Raw genomic sequence first — 19,364 nt, 5'->3', positions numbered from 1 at the left:
ATTTTGGTGAAGTGTCTACCAATGGATCAGCCTGTATTATTACAGCAGGGGTGGCTGCGTCTAAAGCTGCGTCATGATTCATTCCACCTGTGCCAACTTGCTCAGGGTCGCAATTTCAATCGAAGGATCGATCCTCTTTATTAACATTGCAGTGACTATAGCGGCCTCTCGTGGCTGTAGGAGGTTGCTTGTATCATTACACCACCAGTAGGTTAGAGGAAGTGTCATGATTTGTTCCAATTAACATTATGGGGACAATGTAAAAAAACATTAACGGATTGACTTCTTAATATTCTTAGGTTTTTTCGGTAAAGTCATGTAGGTAAAAAATTAAAATTAATAAAAGTAAAATAAAATAATCGTGCTTTGACGGTTCCACCTGAAGACGGAGGCTTGTGTTGCCTCCGAAACGTCGTGATTTTGATTTTATTTTTATTAATTGTAATTTTTTTACCTACGTGACTTTACCGAAAAAACCTAAGAATATGAATCCTTGCAGTCACGAAAGCTTCAAATCTAGAATTGACTTCTTAATGTGGTGCTCACCAAATGCCAGGACCATCGCAATGTCTATGGGACGACGTTCCTGCTAGAATGGATAATGCTGCAATATTAGATTGGGGAAATGTCGAACACCGGTCCCAAAACTTCACACCCACTTGAACAACGTGCTTATACAGCTCTTATGTACAAAGGTCGCTAATGCACGCTGCACATTGCTAAGTGTTACTCGATGAGCATCGTTGATGATTAGTTCACAGTACCGTTGAAGTATTCTATACCCAGATTTCTCCCATCACGGAAACACCGGATTGTAATGCATCATCAATATTACGAGTGTTTAGATATGCTTAAGCGATGCACTTTTAAATGTTTCTTCTTTTGCTCTGTGTTTTCGATGTACGTGACTCCTTTAAACCAATCGCTGCCATCAGTCCTGTTGTTGGGGTACACGGGGAGGTAGGGATAGCAGGGTAGACATCTAAGACACAAAGCTGAGGGACCCTGAAAGTGTCTTAAGTGGGCGGCAGGGGGGCGCAGTGGCAACACTTGTACATCGCAGCAAGAAGGCCCTGGGTTTGATTCCCAACTCGGGTGCCTTTTTGTGTGGCAGAGGTCGCAATCGCGTACCCGATACCCGTACCCTACCCGATACCCGGCTACCCGTACCCGGTCGGGTACGGGTACCCGTTTGCGACCCTGGTGCGGCCGGGTACGGGTAAGGGTAGGCCGTGAGTCACTGGTGAGTCACCGTTTGTCACTCATTTCCCAACGTCTTGACTCTTCTCACAATTCAAGTTCCTAGAATCAACCCACCCGCACCTGCAACATGGCTTCATCCCAGAGGTCGCAATCGGGTACCCGTACCCGTACCCTACCCGATACCCGGCCGGGTACGGGTAGCCGGGTATCGGGTAGGGTACGGGTACCCGTTTGCGACCCTGGTGCGGCCGGGTACGGGTATGGGTAAGGAATCAAAACCCGTTTGCGACCTCTGCTGTGTGGCGTTTGTATGTCCTCCGCAATGTTCCTCCGGGTTCTCCAGTTTTCTCCAAAAGTAAAACAAACACAAAAGTACAACAAGGTAACTGGTAATGGCCAAAACATCCAAACGCACAACAAATACCGGCAAATGACTCTTACTGGACTTACACAGAGCAGCAACATCGCCCCATACTGTGAAAAACTTGGCCAGGACCTTCTCGAAAAAAGAGTCTTGAGATTGAGTGAGGGTTTCCTGGGTAAACAAGCGTAATAACAAGAATAAGCACAGGTAATCTCGTGGGCTTTATCCAGCTCTACGTGTACACATCACGGGCAACACACACCAAGTTACAGGACGGATAACAAATGAGAACAAATTAAAAGGGTCATCGCCAGGAAATTGATTTAGGGTCAGGCCTGATAAATAATAATGATGAAAAAAGCATGTGTGCCAATCGTTTCTACCTTTGTGTAAAAACGGGATGAAGTATAACACGTATTAAGCAATTTTTGTAAAAATTTCTACTCGTTACTCTCAGTGACATGATTGGAATGGTTTCTGGTGCAAGGAATTAATGTCCCCCCTCTTCGTAGATCTGCGTCTGGGCCACTCCAGCCGGTGGGCGCTGGAGCAGTTGCACCGCCTGCACACTCGATGGCTATGCCACTGATTACTGCACACGCAGTTACAGGCAGTCCTCGACTTATGGGCGAGTTACGTTCCCGAGATGCGTTCGTAAGTCCATTTGTTCGTATCTCGAAAACTCGATATTTACGGTCAGTGTCATAAAATGTGTTATGGTTCACCAATAAAAGGGGAGCACTGTCATTGTGCATCATGCAGGATGATGCTGGGACTCATCACATCTTGTGGATGATTGCTTCGCCGAACAAAATAGTTCCGCGGTTCGGTTTGTAAGTACGAACGAACATTTGCAAGCCGGATGGCTAAAAATAATAACATCTTATGCTAGTTCGTTCGTAAGTGCTGATGTTCATAAGTCGTATTTCTGGGACTGCCCGTATAAGAAATACTAATGATCACATTTAACAACAGCGAATGCAGTCACCGTTACTGTTACAATGATTAGCCATGTTCTGTCCACTACTGGATGAAGGCCCCTTCACACTGCCACCATCCACCACAATCCTGTGATGCTCCAATTGGTCTCACTCCTGCTCAAACTAATCTCATCGCTCCATCACCACAGTGGCCGTAATCCTACTCAGGTGCAGTCACTCCTCTGCCATGATATTCTGTTTGTGTGCAATGTCACAATTTTTTTTAATGTTTTAGTTTCATTGGGTGTATTTTAAAATAAAAATTGTTAAAATGCTTTCAACATGCCTCAAGAATAATGAACGCAAATCTAAATAAATTATCTGAGCTGTCTTATTGGCCTCATATTAATGTGTTTTTGTTCACAAGTAGATTTTGCTTTCTTATACATTTTATTACATTAATACTCGACGGAAATATTGGAATTTTTACGTATGCATGTACGTATTTTACACAAATGTATATACAATACAGCACAATATGCATATATAATCTACCATATGTACACACACATATACATACACGCATGCATGTATATGCAGATACACTTTTCGTATATGCACACACACTTGTGTGCATATTAAGATGAGGGATACAGCAACATGTGTTTGCATATAAAGAAATGAAAGCTATGCATTGGGGTGTAAGCGACTGATTGGTTGGCTGTATGAAGGCACTGTCGTGCAGTGAAAGGTGGTAGCGCTGGTCTGCGAACAATCGCCGTTGTCCGTAATAATATCGATTAAATGCCTTGGGAAACCAATTGGAAGTACCGCCGCACATGCTGGGGCACGTGTGTTTTCTGCTGTGTCGTACGCATCACACATTCCGCTACTCTGAAAACTACAGCACTTGGCAAAGACTACACTTACTTGGGGGACACTTAAAAACGGGATGGATAGCTCTACGAGTTAGTCTCAATGCCCATTTGGGTGTCAGCATATATTACAATTTATATAAAGAGATGGTCCAGCCCCGAATGTACACATTTATAGGAAGTGAAGATTACGTAGTATCAGTCCCGAATTATACTAAAAATACTATGTTTTTAACTGTGTGGGATTAATTTAACTCTAAAGTTATATCTGCTTAAATAGCATGCTATTAAACAGGTTCCAGTAGATAACGATGATCAATGTCGGGATTTTGTATTTAAAACATACTGCAAATACACTATACAAATGTACGATTTATATGCATACTCTACCAATGACTACTTTATATTAGTAAAAAAAAAAAATTACAATGCCACCCCTTTTTTTTTGCAATTCATCTGCACTAAAAAAAATCCAATTCTGGTCTCAGCCTAAACTAGGACACCCGCGACTCGCCGCCAATTTTCATGCGCGAGATGCATTCATTTCACGTGCCGCCACAACCGCATGCACACTCCCGACCGCACGGCCGCACTACAGATTGAGCATGAAGAAGACCTCTGGTTCCTCGCTGAGGTTCGGCTCGGAGTAGGACGGCGCCTTCCCGACCACCAAGGGCTCCTCCATGAAGCGGGCCTTGGTGAGTGTCGAGCAGGCTCCGTCCGGTGCCTCCCGCCGCTCCGTCAGCAGCGGGTTGACATTGATGCCATCCAACGAGCCCACCGAGTGCCTGAACAGGCCGTAGCTCGACGCGGGATACCTCTGCGCAAACTGACTCCGCTTGAGCGCGCTGCTCGGCGGCTGTCCGCTCGGCAGCCTCCTCTGTGGGCCCGAAGCGCCCTGCTGCTCCGTGGAGACGCTTCTCAAGAGATTCACCGGCATGGTCGTTCTGCGGTGGAGGGAGCTGCCGTCGCTGATGCTCCTCGACCGGGAGCCAGAGAACGCGGGACCGTACGAGAAGGACCTCTCTCGCATGGCGGTGGGGCTGAGGTTTTGCGTCCCGGGCGACCTCAACCTGGGAGAGGTCGAGCCTTCAGGCGCACGTTGGGGGGGCGACGACGTGTACTCGGGCACCTCGTCCTGAGTCAGCGTCGCGAGCTGAATAATCTGCTCGGTCAGCGGGTTCTGTGGTTGGTTCGGAAGGCGCCCGAGCGCCACCATCCTGCGCTGCTCGCGCATCGACTTTGTGATAAAGCTGCGGCAGATGCTCTTGTACTTGCTCTGGAAGTTGCTCACGATGTCGTCCGATGTCAGGTCCCCCAAGCTCTTGGACTTGGCTGCGGCGCTGTCGCCCCGTGGGGCGTTCACCTCGGCCGCCGCCTTGCTCGACTGCACGAGCGTCTGCATGTACAGCCTGTTCCACGACGGGCGAGCGGCCGCCACCGTGTCGCAGCGCGCGCGGCGTTCGTGGGCGCCGGCGGCCGCCCTCTTGCCTGCGCTCATCGACGTGGCCGGGTCGAGCGACAGCGTCCTGAGCAGCACGCCGCTGTCGGGCGACGGCTCCTGATCCTCGCCGATCGTATCGCCGTCCGCGCTCATCTCCCGCACTCGCGTTCCGTCGCAGGGATCCGGCCCAGACGTCTCGCCATTGGTGGATGGTGGAATCTCTTCTGCTCCCCCGAAGACGGTTGTTGCGCTGAATGGTGGTCCGTTAAGTTTGTCTTTACGCGTCACCGCAGCCGAGTCCGGGCTGAAGTATGCGACATCATAAGACATGGACCTTTTAAAAGGTTCATTTCCACTTGGCAATGCGGAGGAAGTTTCCATAGCAGGTGTAACTTGAGAATATTGATCATTCGTTCTATTTCCCGAATCTACTTCGTCGTTCCACTGGTGTCCCAAGATGCCCATGAACTCCCTTTTCAACATTGCTACCCTCTCAAAGCTTGAAAGCGATTGCCTGTTATCGTACGGCCTCTCCAAATCATTATTTGGCTTTTCAGATGGAAAACGAAAGTGTGGCACGTTGCCTTCTATTTGGCCTTGTGAATCAGGCATTGTGGACTTCTTCTCTCGAAGCTGGACAAAACCGAAAGGCACCTTTCCTTCATTAGAGCCAAGAGCTGATGATGAATTGTCCTCATTTCTCACATTTATGTGGTTGTTATTTTGATTATAAGACATGCCATTTGCATCCGGAATTAGCTTTGCAGTGAAGTCCGATCGAGCAGCTTCCAGTTTTGTTTGAGTTCCAATGGCTACGTCGTTTTTCACACCCTCACCCACTCTATTGTCCACTGCCATTTGCTCGTTCGGGCGAGACGACGCTGGGGGAGACACCAACTCATTTGCTCCGGGCAATCCACCGGGAACACAACGGGGATCTGGGCCCACCGTGTCCCCTCTGAGGAACACATTTTCCAGCTGCTTCTTCTTTAGCATTGCAATTGATGAGCGGCCTTCATACGAAAAGGCGTCAATGACCGTGTCGGCCGATGAGACACTCGACGCGGATGCCACGCTGTCGCGCACGCTCTTGCCGTCCAGCGGTCTCCACAGCTTGTCATTGGCAGTGACGTTCACCGAAAACATTGGCGACGGCTCAATGGAGCTCCTTTTCATGCTCTTGTCTAAGGGATCTTGACAGTGTCCCGCTCTCCGTGTCACCTCTCCGGTAACGAGACCGTGGTTTTGCGAGCCCGGGATTGGCTCGGCGCGATTCGCCAGTGTCTCATCGGAAGACGACTCCGAGCTCGTGTTGATGTCCCCGTCGAAGCCGTTGATGGAATCGGCGCTGTCCGAAGCCGCCGACAGATCTCTGTCCTGGGACTCGATAGAAGCGTGGTGGCTGAGCAGTGGGTGGCTCGCGTAATGTCGCGCGTCGGGCCGGGATGTGGGGCCGCCTGCCGCCGGGCTCGCATCGGGGTTGGCCCCGCAGGTCGGCGACGGAGGGTCACTGCTCTGAGATTTTTGAGAAGAAGCCCTCTTCAGAGACGCACGGTTGATCATGTGGAGAAGAAGAGGATGTGGGGGAGTGCTCGAGCGAAGGTCGCTGGAGTGTGCATGGTTGTCTGGAGCAGAGTGCGGGCATGCAGAACCAATTCCACCTGCTTTGAAAACAAAGGGAGATCTCGGTTAGAGCCCGCACCGATCAACTTCCACATTGACTGCTCAGCAAGATTTATATAACCCGCAATGTTTACACCATGACATCAAGTGGAGTTTGACTAAATAGCGTACCCTGGATCGCACCCGGTGGTGATGTGCCAGGATTTCTGAGAGAAATCCAGTGCGGTTGATGAAAAGGGGTAATAGATAACGTACGGTATATGTTTTGAATTTATAATGATACCGTCTGTTACAGAGATAGCTTTCGACTACATTAAGGATTTCATGTCATCAAAGGAGCTTATTTTGTTATTTCATTAACGTGCCATGCCAGATGTGATGAAACAAACCAATGTAAATTTGCTTTGTAAGCCGAATCTTAATTGATCTATTTTCCTACACCTGGTGCTGCTAACAAAATGTAATGTTAATCACCTCGCAATTTCAATGACTTTAGTTTTCCTGTGTTAATAAACCTTTGAAAATAATTAATTATACAAAGCAATCAACGTAACATTGTCTCTTTGAATTATGAGACAGATATAAGTAGAGAAAAAAAAGTATGATGAGTATCTATGCAAATATAAACGTAAACATCGGTGGCATCACACAATTGCTCACCTTGCTGGAAATGTAGAGTGCAAGTACGTCTACTTTATTTGAAATTCTAAATAATTAGCATTTTCTAAAGGAAGAGTGGGTATGTGTTTCATGTAAGCCCACCGAGAGCCAATTTGATTGGCCCAAATGTGCACACGTGATATATTTTTTATTTAGGCATTTCAGCCAATTAAATTGTTGGCTGCAAGCTACCCCATTTGTTTGGGTTAATGACTTTGAAGCTAGGATGAAACATCGTGTGAACGTATAACACCCATCTGAGTAATTATATTAGATTAATAATGTACGCTCAAAGGAAGGTCAGTGTTTTCCCGCAATATCTGTGTATTGTATTTGTAAATGTAATCACACTTTAAATGTAAGTGATTTTTCAAACCTACATCAATAATGCTGAACCCCATAAGAATACATATAATAATAATGTTTTTTTGCTAATACTTTATATCACACAGTCAGTGTTTCAGTAAATGAATGGGAATGCAACAGCAATGATACCATGCGCACAAACAAACGAGGAAAACCACGGAGAGAAATGCATGTACACATTTGTTACCTGAACGTTGAGTTCCTAGTCAATCCTGAGCTATTTTGCAAGCGTTGGAAGAGACATAACAAAGACAGCCTATTACAAGTAATGCTTATCCATTGGAACACTCTGGCAGACACAAGGCTCGCTCTGGAATTATGATACTGGGAATAGTTTTAAAAGGTGCATTCGTTATTCGACCAAAAGTTCATCACTGTTTGCAAATTTGGCAATGAGGAAAAATTATTTCCCACCACATATTTTAAAACAAATGTTTTTATTTTACCAGGTAAGGCCCACTGAGCTATTTAGCTATTTTTCAGAAGCGACCTGGCCACACATGACATCTCAACGAAGTGACTTATCACGTGGAAATGTATAGCAGGCAAATACTCAAAACTCATGTTTCTAAATGTGGAGAGAACAACCGGACGACCCGGAGAAAAATCCACGGGACCACGAGGAGAGAGACATGCAAACTCCAAATATACAGCAGCAGGCATCAGGGTCGGGATCGAACCCACGACCTCCTGCATACCAGGCGAGGTAGTCAACATCTCCCCACCGTGACGCCCCTTATTGAGGGAGCTCCTTGGAGCTGGAGGCTCTACGAGGTGAGAGGAAAGGATCGCAGGCCTATCCTGGCCAATAATAAACATTATAACCGATATCGGTTGTGATGATGACTTTAAGTGGAAAATAAATCAACACAATTGCTTTCCTGCAAATGTGTCAGTGGGGGAGCACTTCAAATAGATGTCCCTCCAGACCGGCTCTCTAGAGTTCCCTCTAGTGGAGGGACTTCCACCAGCAGGAGAGCGAGCAAGGCATTGCAGGGCTGCTCCTTTGCCTGAACGTGTCCAGTGCAATGCAACATTTTGATTAAAAACATACACATAAACGTATTTAAACGTTCTATTCTACTGCCAGTATTCTAACGTTACATTCTACATTGCAGCATACGTGACTAAACTACTCCCGTGAAATTATACCTAGTGGTGGCAGTCATCTGTTTACATTTCTATACTATGATTACATTCTATCTGTTAAACGTTTCTGGCACCTTCATCTTGTAATTGTACAATGACGAGTCTAAAAGCAATCTGCCCTGAACCAATTTGCACTGTTGGGAACGTAATATTTAATTTTGAGTTATGATTTAAAGCTTTCGTGACTGCAGGAATTCATATTCTTGGTTCTTTCGGTAAAGTCATGTAGAAGGGAAATAATAAAATAATATAAATATAAAACAATAAAAATTCTCACGACGATTCGACTGCAACACAAGCAATCATCACCAGGTGTGGATTTCACACACAAAATGCGATGTCGTCACTTGTGAGCCAATCCAGTGCAAAGCAACAAAGCTCAATAAATAAATGCGCAGCAGTGAAACAAATTGAAATCAGAACAAAAAGCAACCGTTTCACGTGCATGATTGAATTTTTTTTTACCAAAACTTAACTCAAAATTAAATATTCTTGGTTCTTTCGGTAAAGCAACACAAGCAATCATCATCAGGTGTGGATTTCACACCTGATGATGATTGCTTGTGTTGCAGTCGAATCGTCGTGAGAATTTTAATTGTTTTATATTTATATTATTTTATTATTTCCCTTCTACGTGACTTTACCGAAAGAACCAAGAATATTTAATTTTGAGTTAAGTTTTGGTAAAAAAAAATTCAATCATGCACGTGAAACGGTTGCTTTTTGTTCTGATTTCAATTTGTTTCACTGCTGCGCATTTATTTATTGAGCTTTGTTGCTTTGCACCGGATTGGCTCACAAGTGACGACATCGCATTTTTCCCTCTATCTGAGACCGAGACTGGAAGATTTGTCCACAACTCTAGCTGCTGCCTGATGGGGCTGGTTGTAATTACCGGCGAAACGTCACGTTACTCGAATTGTAAACGTTGTGGGTTTACTCACCAACACAAAACCGGTGTGCTGTACTAGTAACGAATTGGCGTGTTCTGTTTACGTGACAAACCTTACTAGTTGGCTGTGTCGGGTGTCGGCGGGTTTAACGACACATTTATGTTCACGTGATCTGACCCAAACAAAAACCACTGTTATAGATAATATTGTTCGCGTTAAGATGGTCACGCTTGTAAATGAGACTCATTTCTGGTCTCTTGAGTTGTGCACCTGGTTAGAAAAACGTAAAAACTTGAGACTTGACACGTGACAAACAGCAATCACTCTAAAAGGGTTCCCACACAATGCGTGCTAGAGTCACCCGTTAACCAAAAGGACCGGCGCTAACAAAACGCATCACTAATTCAAGTGGTCGCGCGTTTATCGCTCCATAACTCTGAGTATGTTATTAACAGTAGCTAGCCTACAGACGACAGAGTTGTGCATTCTGTATGACACCCACGGCCTCACACTGCCCCGAGGCAATCTCATTATTATATTGTGTTCTCTCTTTGCTTGTGTGTCTGTCTTTGTGTCTCCTTGTCTGTGTTTTATCCCTCTCTCAAATTTAGCAATCTTTGGAAGAACGTCATCAAACAGTTGGGGTGTTGACTGTTGTGTTGGCCGACTCTGGTTGTATTGCATTATATTTCTGAGTTTACTATGTTTTTTTTCTCATTCATAACGTACCTGATGATGGTTGCTTGTGTTTCAATCGAAGCGTCGTATTCTATTATTATTTAATGTATTTTCTTTCCACTTGCCTTCACCGTAAGAACCACAGAGCAATCTCATAGAGTTCATTTGTCTTTAAATTTGCCACCACAACCACTACCACAAGTCAATGTCTCATTCCTTCACCACTGAGCATACCTCCTTACAAGTGCGAAGTTCGTTCACAAGGACATAATTAAACCATCGTAGGCCTGCATCCAGTTGATAAGCAAAGTTCTCTCGACAACCTAGCAGACCGATCGGTAACACCTCACTGAGGGACCAGAATTCAGTGAAAGACGACGGGACTGGATAAATGTGTGCCAGGATGTGGGGCGAAGCTTGCATATCAAGTTGCAGTGAATCTGAGAACCTATAGGCATCATGATGATGCCGCACGAACGTTTATCATGACGTGCGTTTATTGGATGGGTCATTACACTTCGTTACTGAAGTGTTTAACTTATGAGTAGCAAATATGTATTTTTCCCCGTTGTGTGATGTAGGATGAAGTGGTCGGTATAACTTGTTTTAACGAGTTAATCATTCTCCGAAAAAATGGATGGCTGTTTTTTTTTAAATAGGGAAATGTTGCTCAGAGTTTTTGTGCAGAAAGATAAACAACACAAAATTGCGGCCAAAAGGTTGAATATACAAAACAAAAATAGTTTCGACGTGAAATAATTTGCAAATTAGCATCAGGCATTTCTTACGGAAGCCAATTGCAACTGTGGCTTTAAACACGAAAAAATAGAGAAGGAAACGTTTACAAACTCACTTGCCATAAGCGTTAGAAATGGTGAGGATTATATAATTAAAGCTGCTCTGGCATACAGTACGCCAAAGACATTTGACGACGATTTAAAGTTTAAACACGGTGCTTATACTCGCATACACTGAGGTGTCCTGTCGCTTTTCGAATTACATTTTTGTCATATACAATGCCAATTGAAACGCATCCTATGAGGTGGCTTTGTTAAATGGAGTCATACGTGAGAAAATATATTTTCTTTCTTTTTTCCTTACACAGCCATGGAGACCCAACCAATAAAGTGCTGTCATCCTCACGGTGTGGCAGACGCATGGCAAAAGAAGGCGATTGTGCAGTTGCACGTACGAGCTCATTTTGGAAAGAAGCCGCTGGGACAAACTCGGCAACGTTCGACATTCCCATGATATTGAGCAAAGAAGCGACATTATTGCCCCATTTCCCACGATCCCTTTTCAATAACCTGCAAAGAACTGCAGCGCACTTGCTGTGCTGGACACGTGCTTCGAATTTTACGTCTGGGCTGATCCGCAAGGTCACGGACATAAAAAAAAAAAGTACAATGACATCGATAAATCAATCTCCCGCTCTCCAAAAGGGACGTGCTTCTGCCACAATCCATTCCGGCCATGCCTAGAGCCACCACGACCTATAGAGTTTCGCTGCCCAGTGCTCATTTTAGTCGGGAATCTTAGTCTGAGGCAAATTATTGAGAGAAATCCACAGACTAAGACTCGACTAAAACTTCATAGGTTGTCGTCGACCAGACTACGACTAAAATGCCTACTACATTAACACTGCTGCTGCCCTTACCACGACGGAAGATGGGGGATTTGCTCCTGATCTCCTCTATCTTTTCAGTGAGCAGTTTATCCATTTCCCTCTGCAGAGTGCCCACGGGTCTCTGCGGAGCCTGCGGGGCCCAACACGCCTCTGGCTGCAAGCCGTCAGAAGCGGCTCCGTTGCTGACGACCGAGGCCACCCGCCAGTGCACATCAACTCGGCCCTCCTCGCCGACGGGCCAGGCCTCGGCGCCGCCTACCGGGCCCCGTCTAGCCGAGTGCGACCTGCTCCTCGGCCCGAGCTTCCGGAACGACGCCGGCGGGGCCGCGTCGGACGGGGCGGCCGCGGCGGCACGACCGCCGCTCGTGCCGCGGTCCCCGACGTCCGCGTACACGAAGCTCCTCGTGGACATCCCGGAGCCCTGGTCGTCGAAGGACACGTGCCTGCGCCTCGGCCTGCCGGCCCGCCGCCGCGGAACCTCCGTCTCCCGGCAGCCAAGCTCCAGCGCCAGGCTGCACCTGACGCAGTTCTCCCCGGCGCCGAGACAACCGCCGAAGCACGCGCCCACGGGGCCGCGTGCCAAGCGAGCGCGGCCGCGGGCGTTCTTACCTCCCTCGCGGCAGCCCTCGCCGTCCGCCTGCGCCCCGCGGGAGCTTGCGTCGCGGTCGCCGCCGTCGTCTTCCTCCTGTTCTTCCGCGGCGGCGTCACGCCGCGACGGAGCCGAGGTCACCGGCGCCGCGGTCGCCGTCATCCCGTCGGCCGCGAGAGCCTCGCCGGGGTTCCCGACGGCGCCGGCGGCGGCCGAGCCGCACGCCGGCTGCTCCGCGACCTCGCCCTCCTTCTCCACGGTCACCAGCAGCGACATGGACTTGTTCTTCCTGCGGCCCTTGGCGGGGACGCTGGACGTGCGCCGGAGGAAGTCCTTGCCGAGCGAGCGCCGCCGAGAGAAGTAGGACGTGCGGCTGTCCAGCGAGCCGTGCTTGACGCTTCTCGAGAAGAGGCTCTTGAGACCGCCGACCTGTTTGATCTGGGAGAGAGGGTACAGGTATTCCGTGGCTCTCTTCTCCACCGCCCCACCACACCCCCCCCCACCACCACGAAGACCGCCACAGGCAATGGTGCACAAGCTCTGTTCTTTTAGTTGTTTCTCGTTACTAATGCATGAGCACTGCCAGAGAATAAACTGACAACAAAGGGTGGGCCATTATTGAAATATTAATTTGGTTTTGTGATGGCTTGTATGCGCGTGTTCTTTTAAGCAGTATATGAACCTTATGGCGGGAGCCCTGGGTCTCATAAGCTCCCGGCTCTCGCATAGACATTATGTTATAATGTAAAGAAGAACTTTGCTCTTTTTCACCAATGGGTTTGAAGGATGGTGGCAAGTGTTGTCTTGTTAAACTATGCTTTTAAAACTGAAAACTACTAACCTGCAGTACCTCTATTTAAATACGCTCTCGAAAAAATTATTTACACCTTTCTGTCAATCATCGTGTTTCTCGGTGTGGATTTGCGAACACACTTTGCAAACAGTACATAAAATAGTACGCGTTTTCAATGCGCTGTTCATGTTGTAACAAGCGTTTATACCAATGTTACTCTACAGAGTAGTGGGTCGCCGCTCCACTTATCCGCATTGATACGAGCGGTATGTGGGGACTAAAAAAAAAAAACCTATCTGAACAGATGCATATGCACAAGAGAAGTATTATCAAACAGGAGGCATTAACGGTGCAACGCATCTCATCTGTTAAATATCTGCAGTTAATAGGATTGTCATCGATTGATCCTGGCTGCAGACATTGGTAGGTCACACATAAGAATGAAGATAAGAGAGCAGTTTCACTGTGTTATGCATACCGTGATGACAAATAAAGGACTTAAGTCGTGTCGGCAGTTTGAGCAGCTTTGGATAAGACTTACGATCCTGCCCAAACCCGAGCATGGAGTGCATTCGCTTGTTCAGCTCTTCTGCGCATTCGTCCTCGCTGCTGCGCTTGGACACGACATGACAACAGAATTATCCATGCCAGGTGGGTCGCGGCGTTTATGTGCTTGGTGGGATGGAGTCGCCAAAAATATTTAAAATCATTACGATTTTGACTTCCGTTTATTCGGGACCTCGGGGTCCCGCCATAAGGTTCATATGTAATATGCATGTACGGGTACGGGCCTTTGCCAGTACGCTGCTGGATGAGGGCCTTCTCACGCGATACGGGTCGAGGAGGTTATATGACCATACTTCGCCATTCTGGCCAGTGCGGGGTTAGTAAAGACGAGGAAGCATAAACGTCTCAATGCTGACTTCTAAGCCTTAATCAGCATTTTATTAAGGAAGCCCCATAATTGCTAAACTAAAAAAAAAACTTATTCAATCATTACAACTTGTCTAGTGTATGTAGTTGAGCTGGCAAAAATTTGACGACGTGTTGTAGTCGACGGGGGATTTTTTTGTTTTGTTTTACAGTGAAACCAACCTTTCCAGAGAACTCCTTGATGACCACGTGCACAAAGACCGAAGCCTCCGCTACTCCCTCCAGGTACACGTGGCGATAACCTGCGGGCCTCACACAGCGTTGCGACGTCACGTCGAGCGTTTGACCGCATTAAGAATTTTCATATTTGGAACACCGCCGGCGTCGTTTCAACCCACCGCCTCAAATTTGTATTCAGTGATTTACATTATTAGTCATCGTCAGACTCAGTATTCATTTGTAGATCTTTCATGCCAGCTGGCATCTCTCCATCTGTTGGACACTCAATGGAAGTCCATATCTAGGTATGAGTCTTCTTTTTATGAGCAACCATATACAGCCCCTTGTTGTTTGAGGCAATCCGTAACTCATTGTGGCTCACTGATAAGAGCTTATAAGGACCAATATAACACCATGGGTTTACATGGCCATCTACAGTGTGATTTCCCGCACCTCCAATTAGCATGGTTGGCTACGTACGGTGCAAAAGAAATTCAACATACATATAGTGGGATGTTTCTCTGAGTGCAAATAGCAAACATGTTTTTGATGCTGTGAATAATGGGTAAAACGCTTATGTATAGGTATATATGTAGATACTACTGACTTTATTGTATGTGTAGGTATATATGCTTACAAAATACATTATTTTGCGGGAGTCGACAATTGTTGTAAACCTGTTGGATCAACTTTTTACCCCCACATCTGGGGGGGGGGGGGGGTCCACTTTATATAACGTTTTGATTCAGGCCTTCTGAAAGGCTCTTACAATTTAGTTGACGGACAAATGGACAAACGGAACGCCGGGCTTTTATAATAAGATATTTGATTAAGCACGCCGATGGGAATTCCGTTTCTGAATAAGCTACGGGCACGTGAAGCAAAACGTCGTGCCGAACAACACATGCTGCAACTCGAAAACACACAAGGAGCTGAACACAATGCATCATTATTCTCATGATGATGAACTGGAACAGAGCAAACACGGTGCACAGCACGGCTGCAGGAGGGGGTGCCTGCCAGCGTACCGGGCATCATGCCGTTGAAGGAGATGGTGCGCTGCCCGATGAAGTCTCGGCCGATGGGGTCGTGGTCCCACACGAGGAAACGGATCAGCGCCATCTCCGGCATGTGCAGCGTGAACACCAGAGTCTCGTCCCACACGGGGTTGAAGCCTGCTCAAGAGGCGCGCACAAAGCAGGCGGCATTACGGAGAGGCCATCTTAACGATCCTACGTTGAATTTCGATGTAAAGCTTTCGTGACTGCAGGGATTCATCTTCTTGGTTCTTTCGGTAAAGTCACGTAGAATGGAAATAATAAAAATAAAACATAATAAGATAATTCTCACGACGTTTCGGCCACAACGCAAGCGGCCGTCCTCAGGTGAAGACCAGGTCTTCACCGCGTCTCCCCGACAGACCTGGTCTTCACCTGAGGACGGCTGCTTGCGTTGTGGCCGAAACGTCGTGAGAATTATCTTATAATGTTTTATTTTATTATTTTATTATTTCCATTCTACGTGACTTTACCGAAAGAACCAAGAAGATGGATCCTACGTTGCATCGTTAGTAAGTAATGTTAATACTCAAACGGCACCGACATGAATGCACCATCCAAAACTTGCAGCGCGAGCACTGGTCACGGTGATAAGAGGGACATTGATGGGGAAGACCTTGCCAAAAGGATGGATGACAGGAGTGGGCGACAGTGGTGTTTGACCGAAGAGGAACATCACGATGGGCAGCAAGTCAGCAGCACAACGTATGGCAGAGAGAGTGGGAGAGCCATTGCCAACGAGCCACTGGCCTGTAGTCTGGGAAGGGGCGATAAGCAGCATTGTGTGAATTCACTTTGTGCTGCACAAATTCCCACATTCAAATGCAATTTGGATTTATTAGCATTCAACTGCAATGCAACCGCATTGCAAGGCGGCCTACAAAGAGAGCGTGACGTGTATCGTGGGGAGGGGGGTGGGGGTGCGGTATGTGTGCACGTGTATTTGTATGGTTCTTGTCAATCCACTGCTCAATGAAGGCCTACCGCATGAAGCGTCAGTCACAGGAGTTGTACTTCACCGTGATGGCCAGTATGGGTTTGTGAAGAGCCGGGTGAGAAGCGGTGCCATGGCAGGCACCACTCATCGTTGATGTTGGCGTCGCTGTGGCGAGATGATAACTACCTTGCCTGGTATGCAGGAGGATGGGTCCTCCGGTTTCCCCCCCCCCACAGCCCCGCATTTTGAATCAACGTGCGTTTAGAATATTTGTCTGCTATAAAATTGCTCGTCATAAGCCACTTCGTTGAGCGATCAATCGTGACCAAGTCGCTTCTGAAACAAGGGCTACGTAGCTCAGTGGGCCTTACCTGGTGAAATAAAAATAGTTTATAATTTTCTTACAGGTTTAGGCTTCTGGGTTCATCGTACATTGCGCTAACCATTGTAACACCGCTTCTGCTTATAAACCCCAGAGGAATGATGTGATTTTTTAAATGATTTATTTAACTATGTATTTTTCCTACTTTGCTTACTTTTTCATATATAGAAATGTAACAGCATATTATATCTTGGTGGAAAGAGAAGTGGAAAATTAAACGATTTAAAAACCTTTATTCCTTCAAATATTGAATAGCAGCATCCTCCTCGGTGTCAAGCTATTAAATATAATCCACTTCAAGCCCTTGTATGATGAACAGAACCCAATTCCCCCGTTTCCCTTCTTGTCTCTGAACTTTCCTCTGTATTCCACGCCCCCCGCCCTTAGGTTCTCCCTGGGCAGAATTATCGTGTCAACGTGTTCTCACCAGACTCCTTTCATGGAAGTCAACTCAGGAAGACACCTGTGGGCCATGGTGGTAAGTGTCTGAAATTCCGGGGTATAAAACCTGACCGACCCTGGAATTATATTTTGCGAGGGTTACCTGTGAGTCCGAGCCGCAAAAAAAAGAGATTGCAACAAAAACGATGTCAAAATAATACAATAAAGCCGCATGTGTATTGAAGAAAAGCTCACAAATAAGAGGAGAATGAGGCATGCTGGGAATTACACTGTGCAACAGACAGCTTGACACATGCATCAAGGAACACGTGTAAATCAGAGACATAATACTGACTGTTACTGTGTATGTTTGTTGAACTTGTTTCACGCCGTACGTAGCCAACCGTACTGATCGGACGTGCGGGAAACGGAAAACAAACTAAACGCAAAAAGCAGTTCTAAGGAAATGAGTTTTCAATCTAGATTTGAAAGTGCTTAGCTCCATTGGATTCCTAATAAAAGACCGTTCCAGACGGCCGCAGAAGCGCATCAAAAAGCACGTGATGCAGTGACCGTCTTTGTTCGATGGTTATCAAAAACCCGCTGCGAGGATGACCGTAGTTCGAGTGATGGTTTATGCTCCTTGACGTGATCAGCAAGGTATTGCGGTTCATTTGTGGCAAGCACTTTGTGTGTAACGAGCACGACCTTACGAGGGGAAGTCAGTGGGCTTGAGCAGGACATGGCTAGCGGGGAAGATGACTGATGGATGAGATGTGTGATGGAATGGCAGCCAAAATAGAATGCCCCCAAAGGGGCGACCACCGATGAGACCAGTTCCTGTGGAAGGGTGAAATTAATTGTAGCATCCCAGCAGGACTGTGAGGGATGGCGGTGGCAGTGGATAGATGACAGCTGAAAATAATGTAGTTACGACTCCCCGCGTACGCAGACTTTAAACAAGACGGTATATCTCAATGAGCCGCCACTCCATTCATGCATATTCAACTAGGATATGTCTTACACTGACAATGTGGAATTACAACATTGCACTAAAAACACCGGATGACGACAATAAAAAGGAAACACGAATGCAGATGCGTGCACGTGAAAAATGACACACGCTTGATTTGAAGCTTTCGTGATTGCAGGAATCCATACTCTTTGGTTCTTTCGGTAAAGTCACGTAGGTAAAAAAAAAAATAGCTCACGACGTTTCGATCGCCACACAAGCAATCGTCTTCACCACCTGAAGACGACAATCGTCTTCACCACCTGAAGACGATTGCTTGTGTGGCGATCGAAACGTCGTAATCTATTTTTTTTTCTACCTACGTGACTTTACCGAAAGAACCAAAGAGTTGAATTACACACGCATCAATGAATAACATTCAAGACTCTTCAGAGGGGAGAAGGTGAAAACTCCCAACACACACTGATACAGCATCACCCTCAGCTGTGAGGCCTTTGTGGAAATGCTGATAATTGTCATGGACCCTTTGGGCTTCGTGCGTTGCCTGTGTGTTTGTCAGTGTGTGCGCAATGAGCACATGCGTTTGTTTACCGTTGTCGTCGATGACTCGAGTCTGTTCCTTGCAGCAGTCAACCGGCAGCCCAATGATTTCCACCTCCACAAAGGGGTCAATGATCTGAAAGAGACGAGTAGGCCATCTCGAACGCTCTTCGACGTTGAAGCCAATGCCATTGGGAAATAAACCGATGCAGAAAGCAGTCGTTTTGGTCGACATTGAACTCGTGTTGTTATTCAAACAAAGACGGTCACCGCATCACGCGCTTTCAGATGCGCTTCTGCGGCCGTCTGGAACGCTCTTCCTTCCGATATTAGGAAGCCACTGGAGCTACGCACTTTTAAATTTAGATTGAAAACTCGTTTCTTTAGAACTGCTTTATGTGTTTAGTTTGTTGTCCTTCCCCCGCACGTCATATTAGCACCTGGCTATGTACGGTTCAAAAGAAGTTCAACATAGAAGGGAAGTAATAAAATAATAAAAATAAAACATAAAATAATTATTTAAAACATAAAATAATTATTTAATGTGTTTTTTTTCCCTTCTACGTGACTTTACCGAAAGAACCAAGAAGATGAATCCCTGCAGTCACGAAAGCTTTAAATCGAAATGTAAAAGTTCAACATACATACATGCATAGGAGGCTTCGACTTACAAGTCAGGGGCTGACTGAGAGGGGGAGGAGGGAGTGAGGGAGGCAGGAGTCTGGACTAAGGCTACCTAAAGTATGAGAACAGCAGCAGCTGCTGCATAGAGATGCTATAGCGGAGGGGATTGAACACAAGGAGGATTAGTTAAACA

The 19,364-nt window shown here is 46.6% G+C and overlaps 1 protein-coding gene across 1 annotated transcript in view; it reads right to left on the bottom strand.

The window, feature by feature from the left end:
- Positions 1 to 295: 295 nt before the first annotated feature.
- LOC144942715 (uncharacterized) overlaps positions 296 to 19,364 on the bottom strand; it is a 222,525-nt gene continuing 203,456 nt past the window's right edge. The window contains exons 18-22 of the mRNA XM_078869575.1: positions 18,599 to 18,683; positions 15,305 to 15,451; positions 14,280 to 14,359; positions 12,412 to 12,829; positions 296 to 6,470 (exon numbers count right to left, since the gene is read on the bottom strand). Of these exons, the coding sequence (XP_078725701.1) occupies positions 3,955 to 6,470; positions 12,412 to 12,829; positions 14,280 to 14,359; positions 15,305 to 15,451; positions 18,599 to 18,683 (3,246 nt within the window). The 3' untranslated portion in view covers positions 296 to 3,954. The remainder of the gene's footprint in view (positions 6,471 to 12,411; positions 12,830 to 14,279; positions 14,360 to 15,304; positions 15,452 to 18,598; positions 18,684 to 19,364) is intronic.

Source organism: Lampetra fluviatilis, chromosome 28, assembly GCF_964198595.1.
Source record: "Lampetra fluviatilis chromosome 28, kcLamFluv1.1, whole genome shotgun sequence".
In the NCBI taxonomy this organism is placed as follows: domain Eukaryota; kingdom Metazoa; phylum Chordata; class Hyperoartia; order Petromyzontiformes; family Petromyzontidae; genus Lampetra; species Lampetra fluviatilis.
The sequence above is the reverse complement of the archived record's forward strand: the minus strand, read 5'-3'. Positions and strand labels throughout refer to the sequence as shown.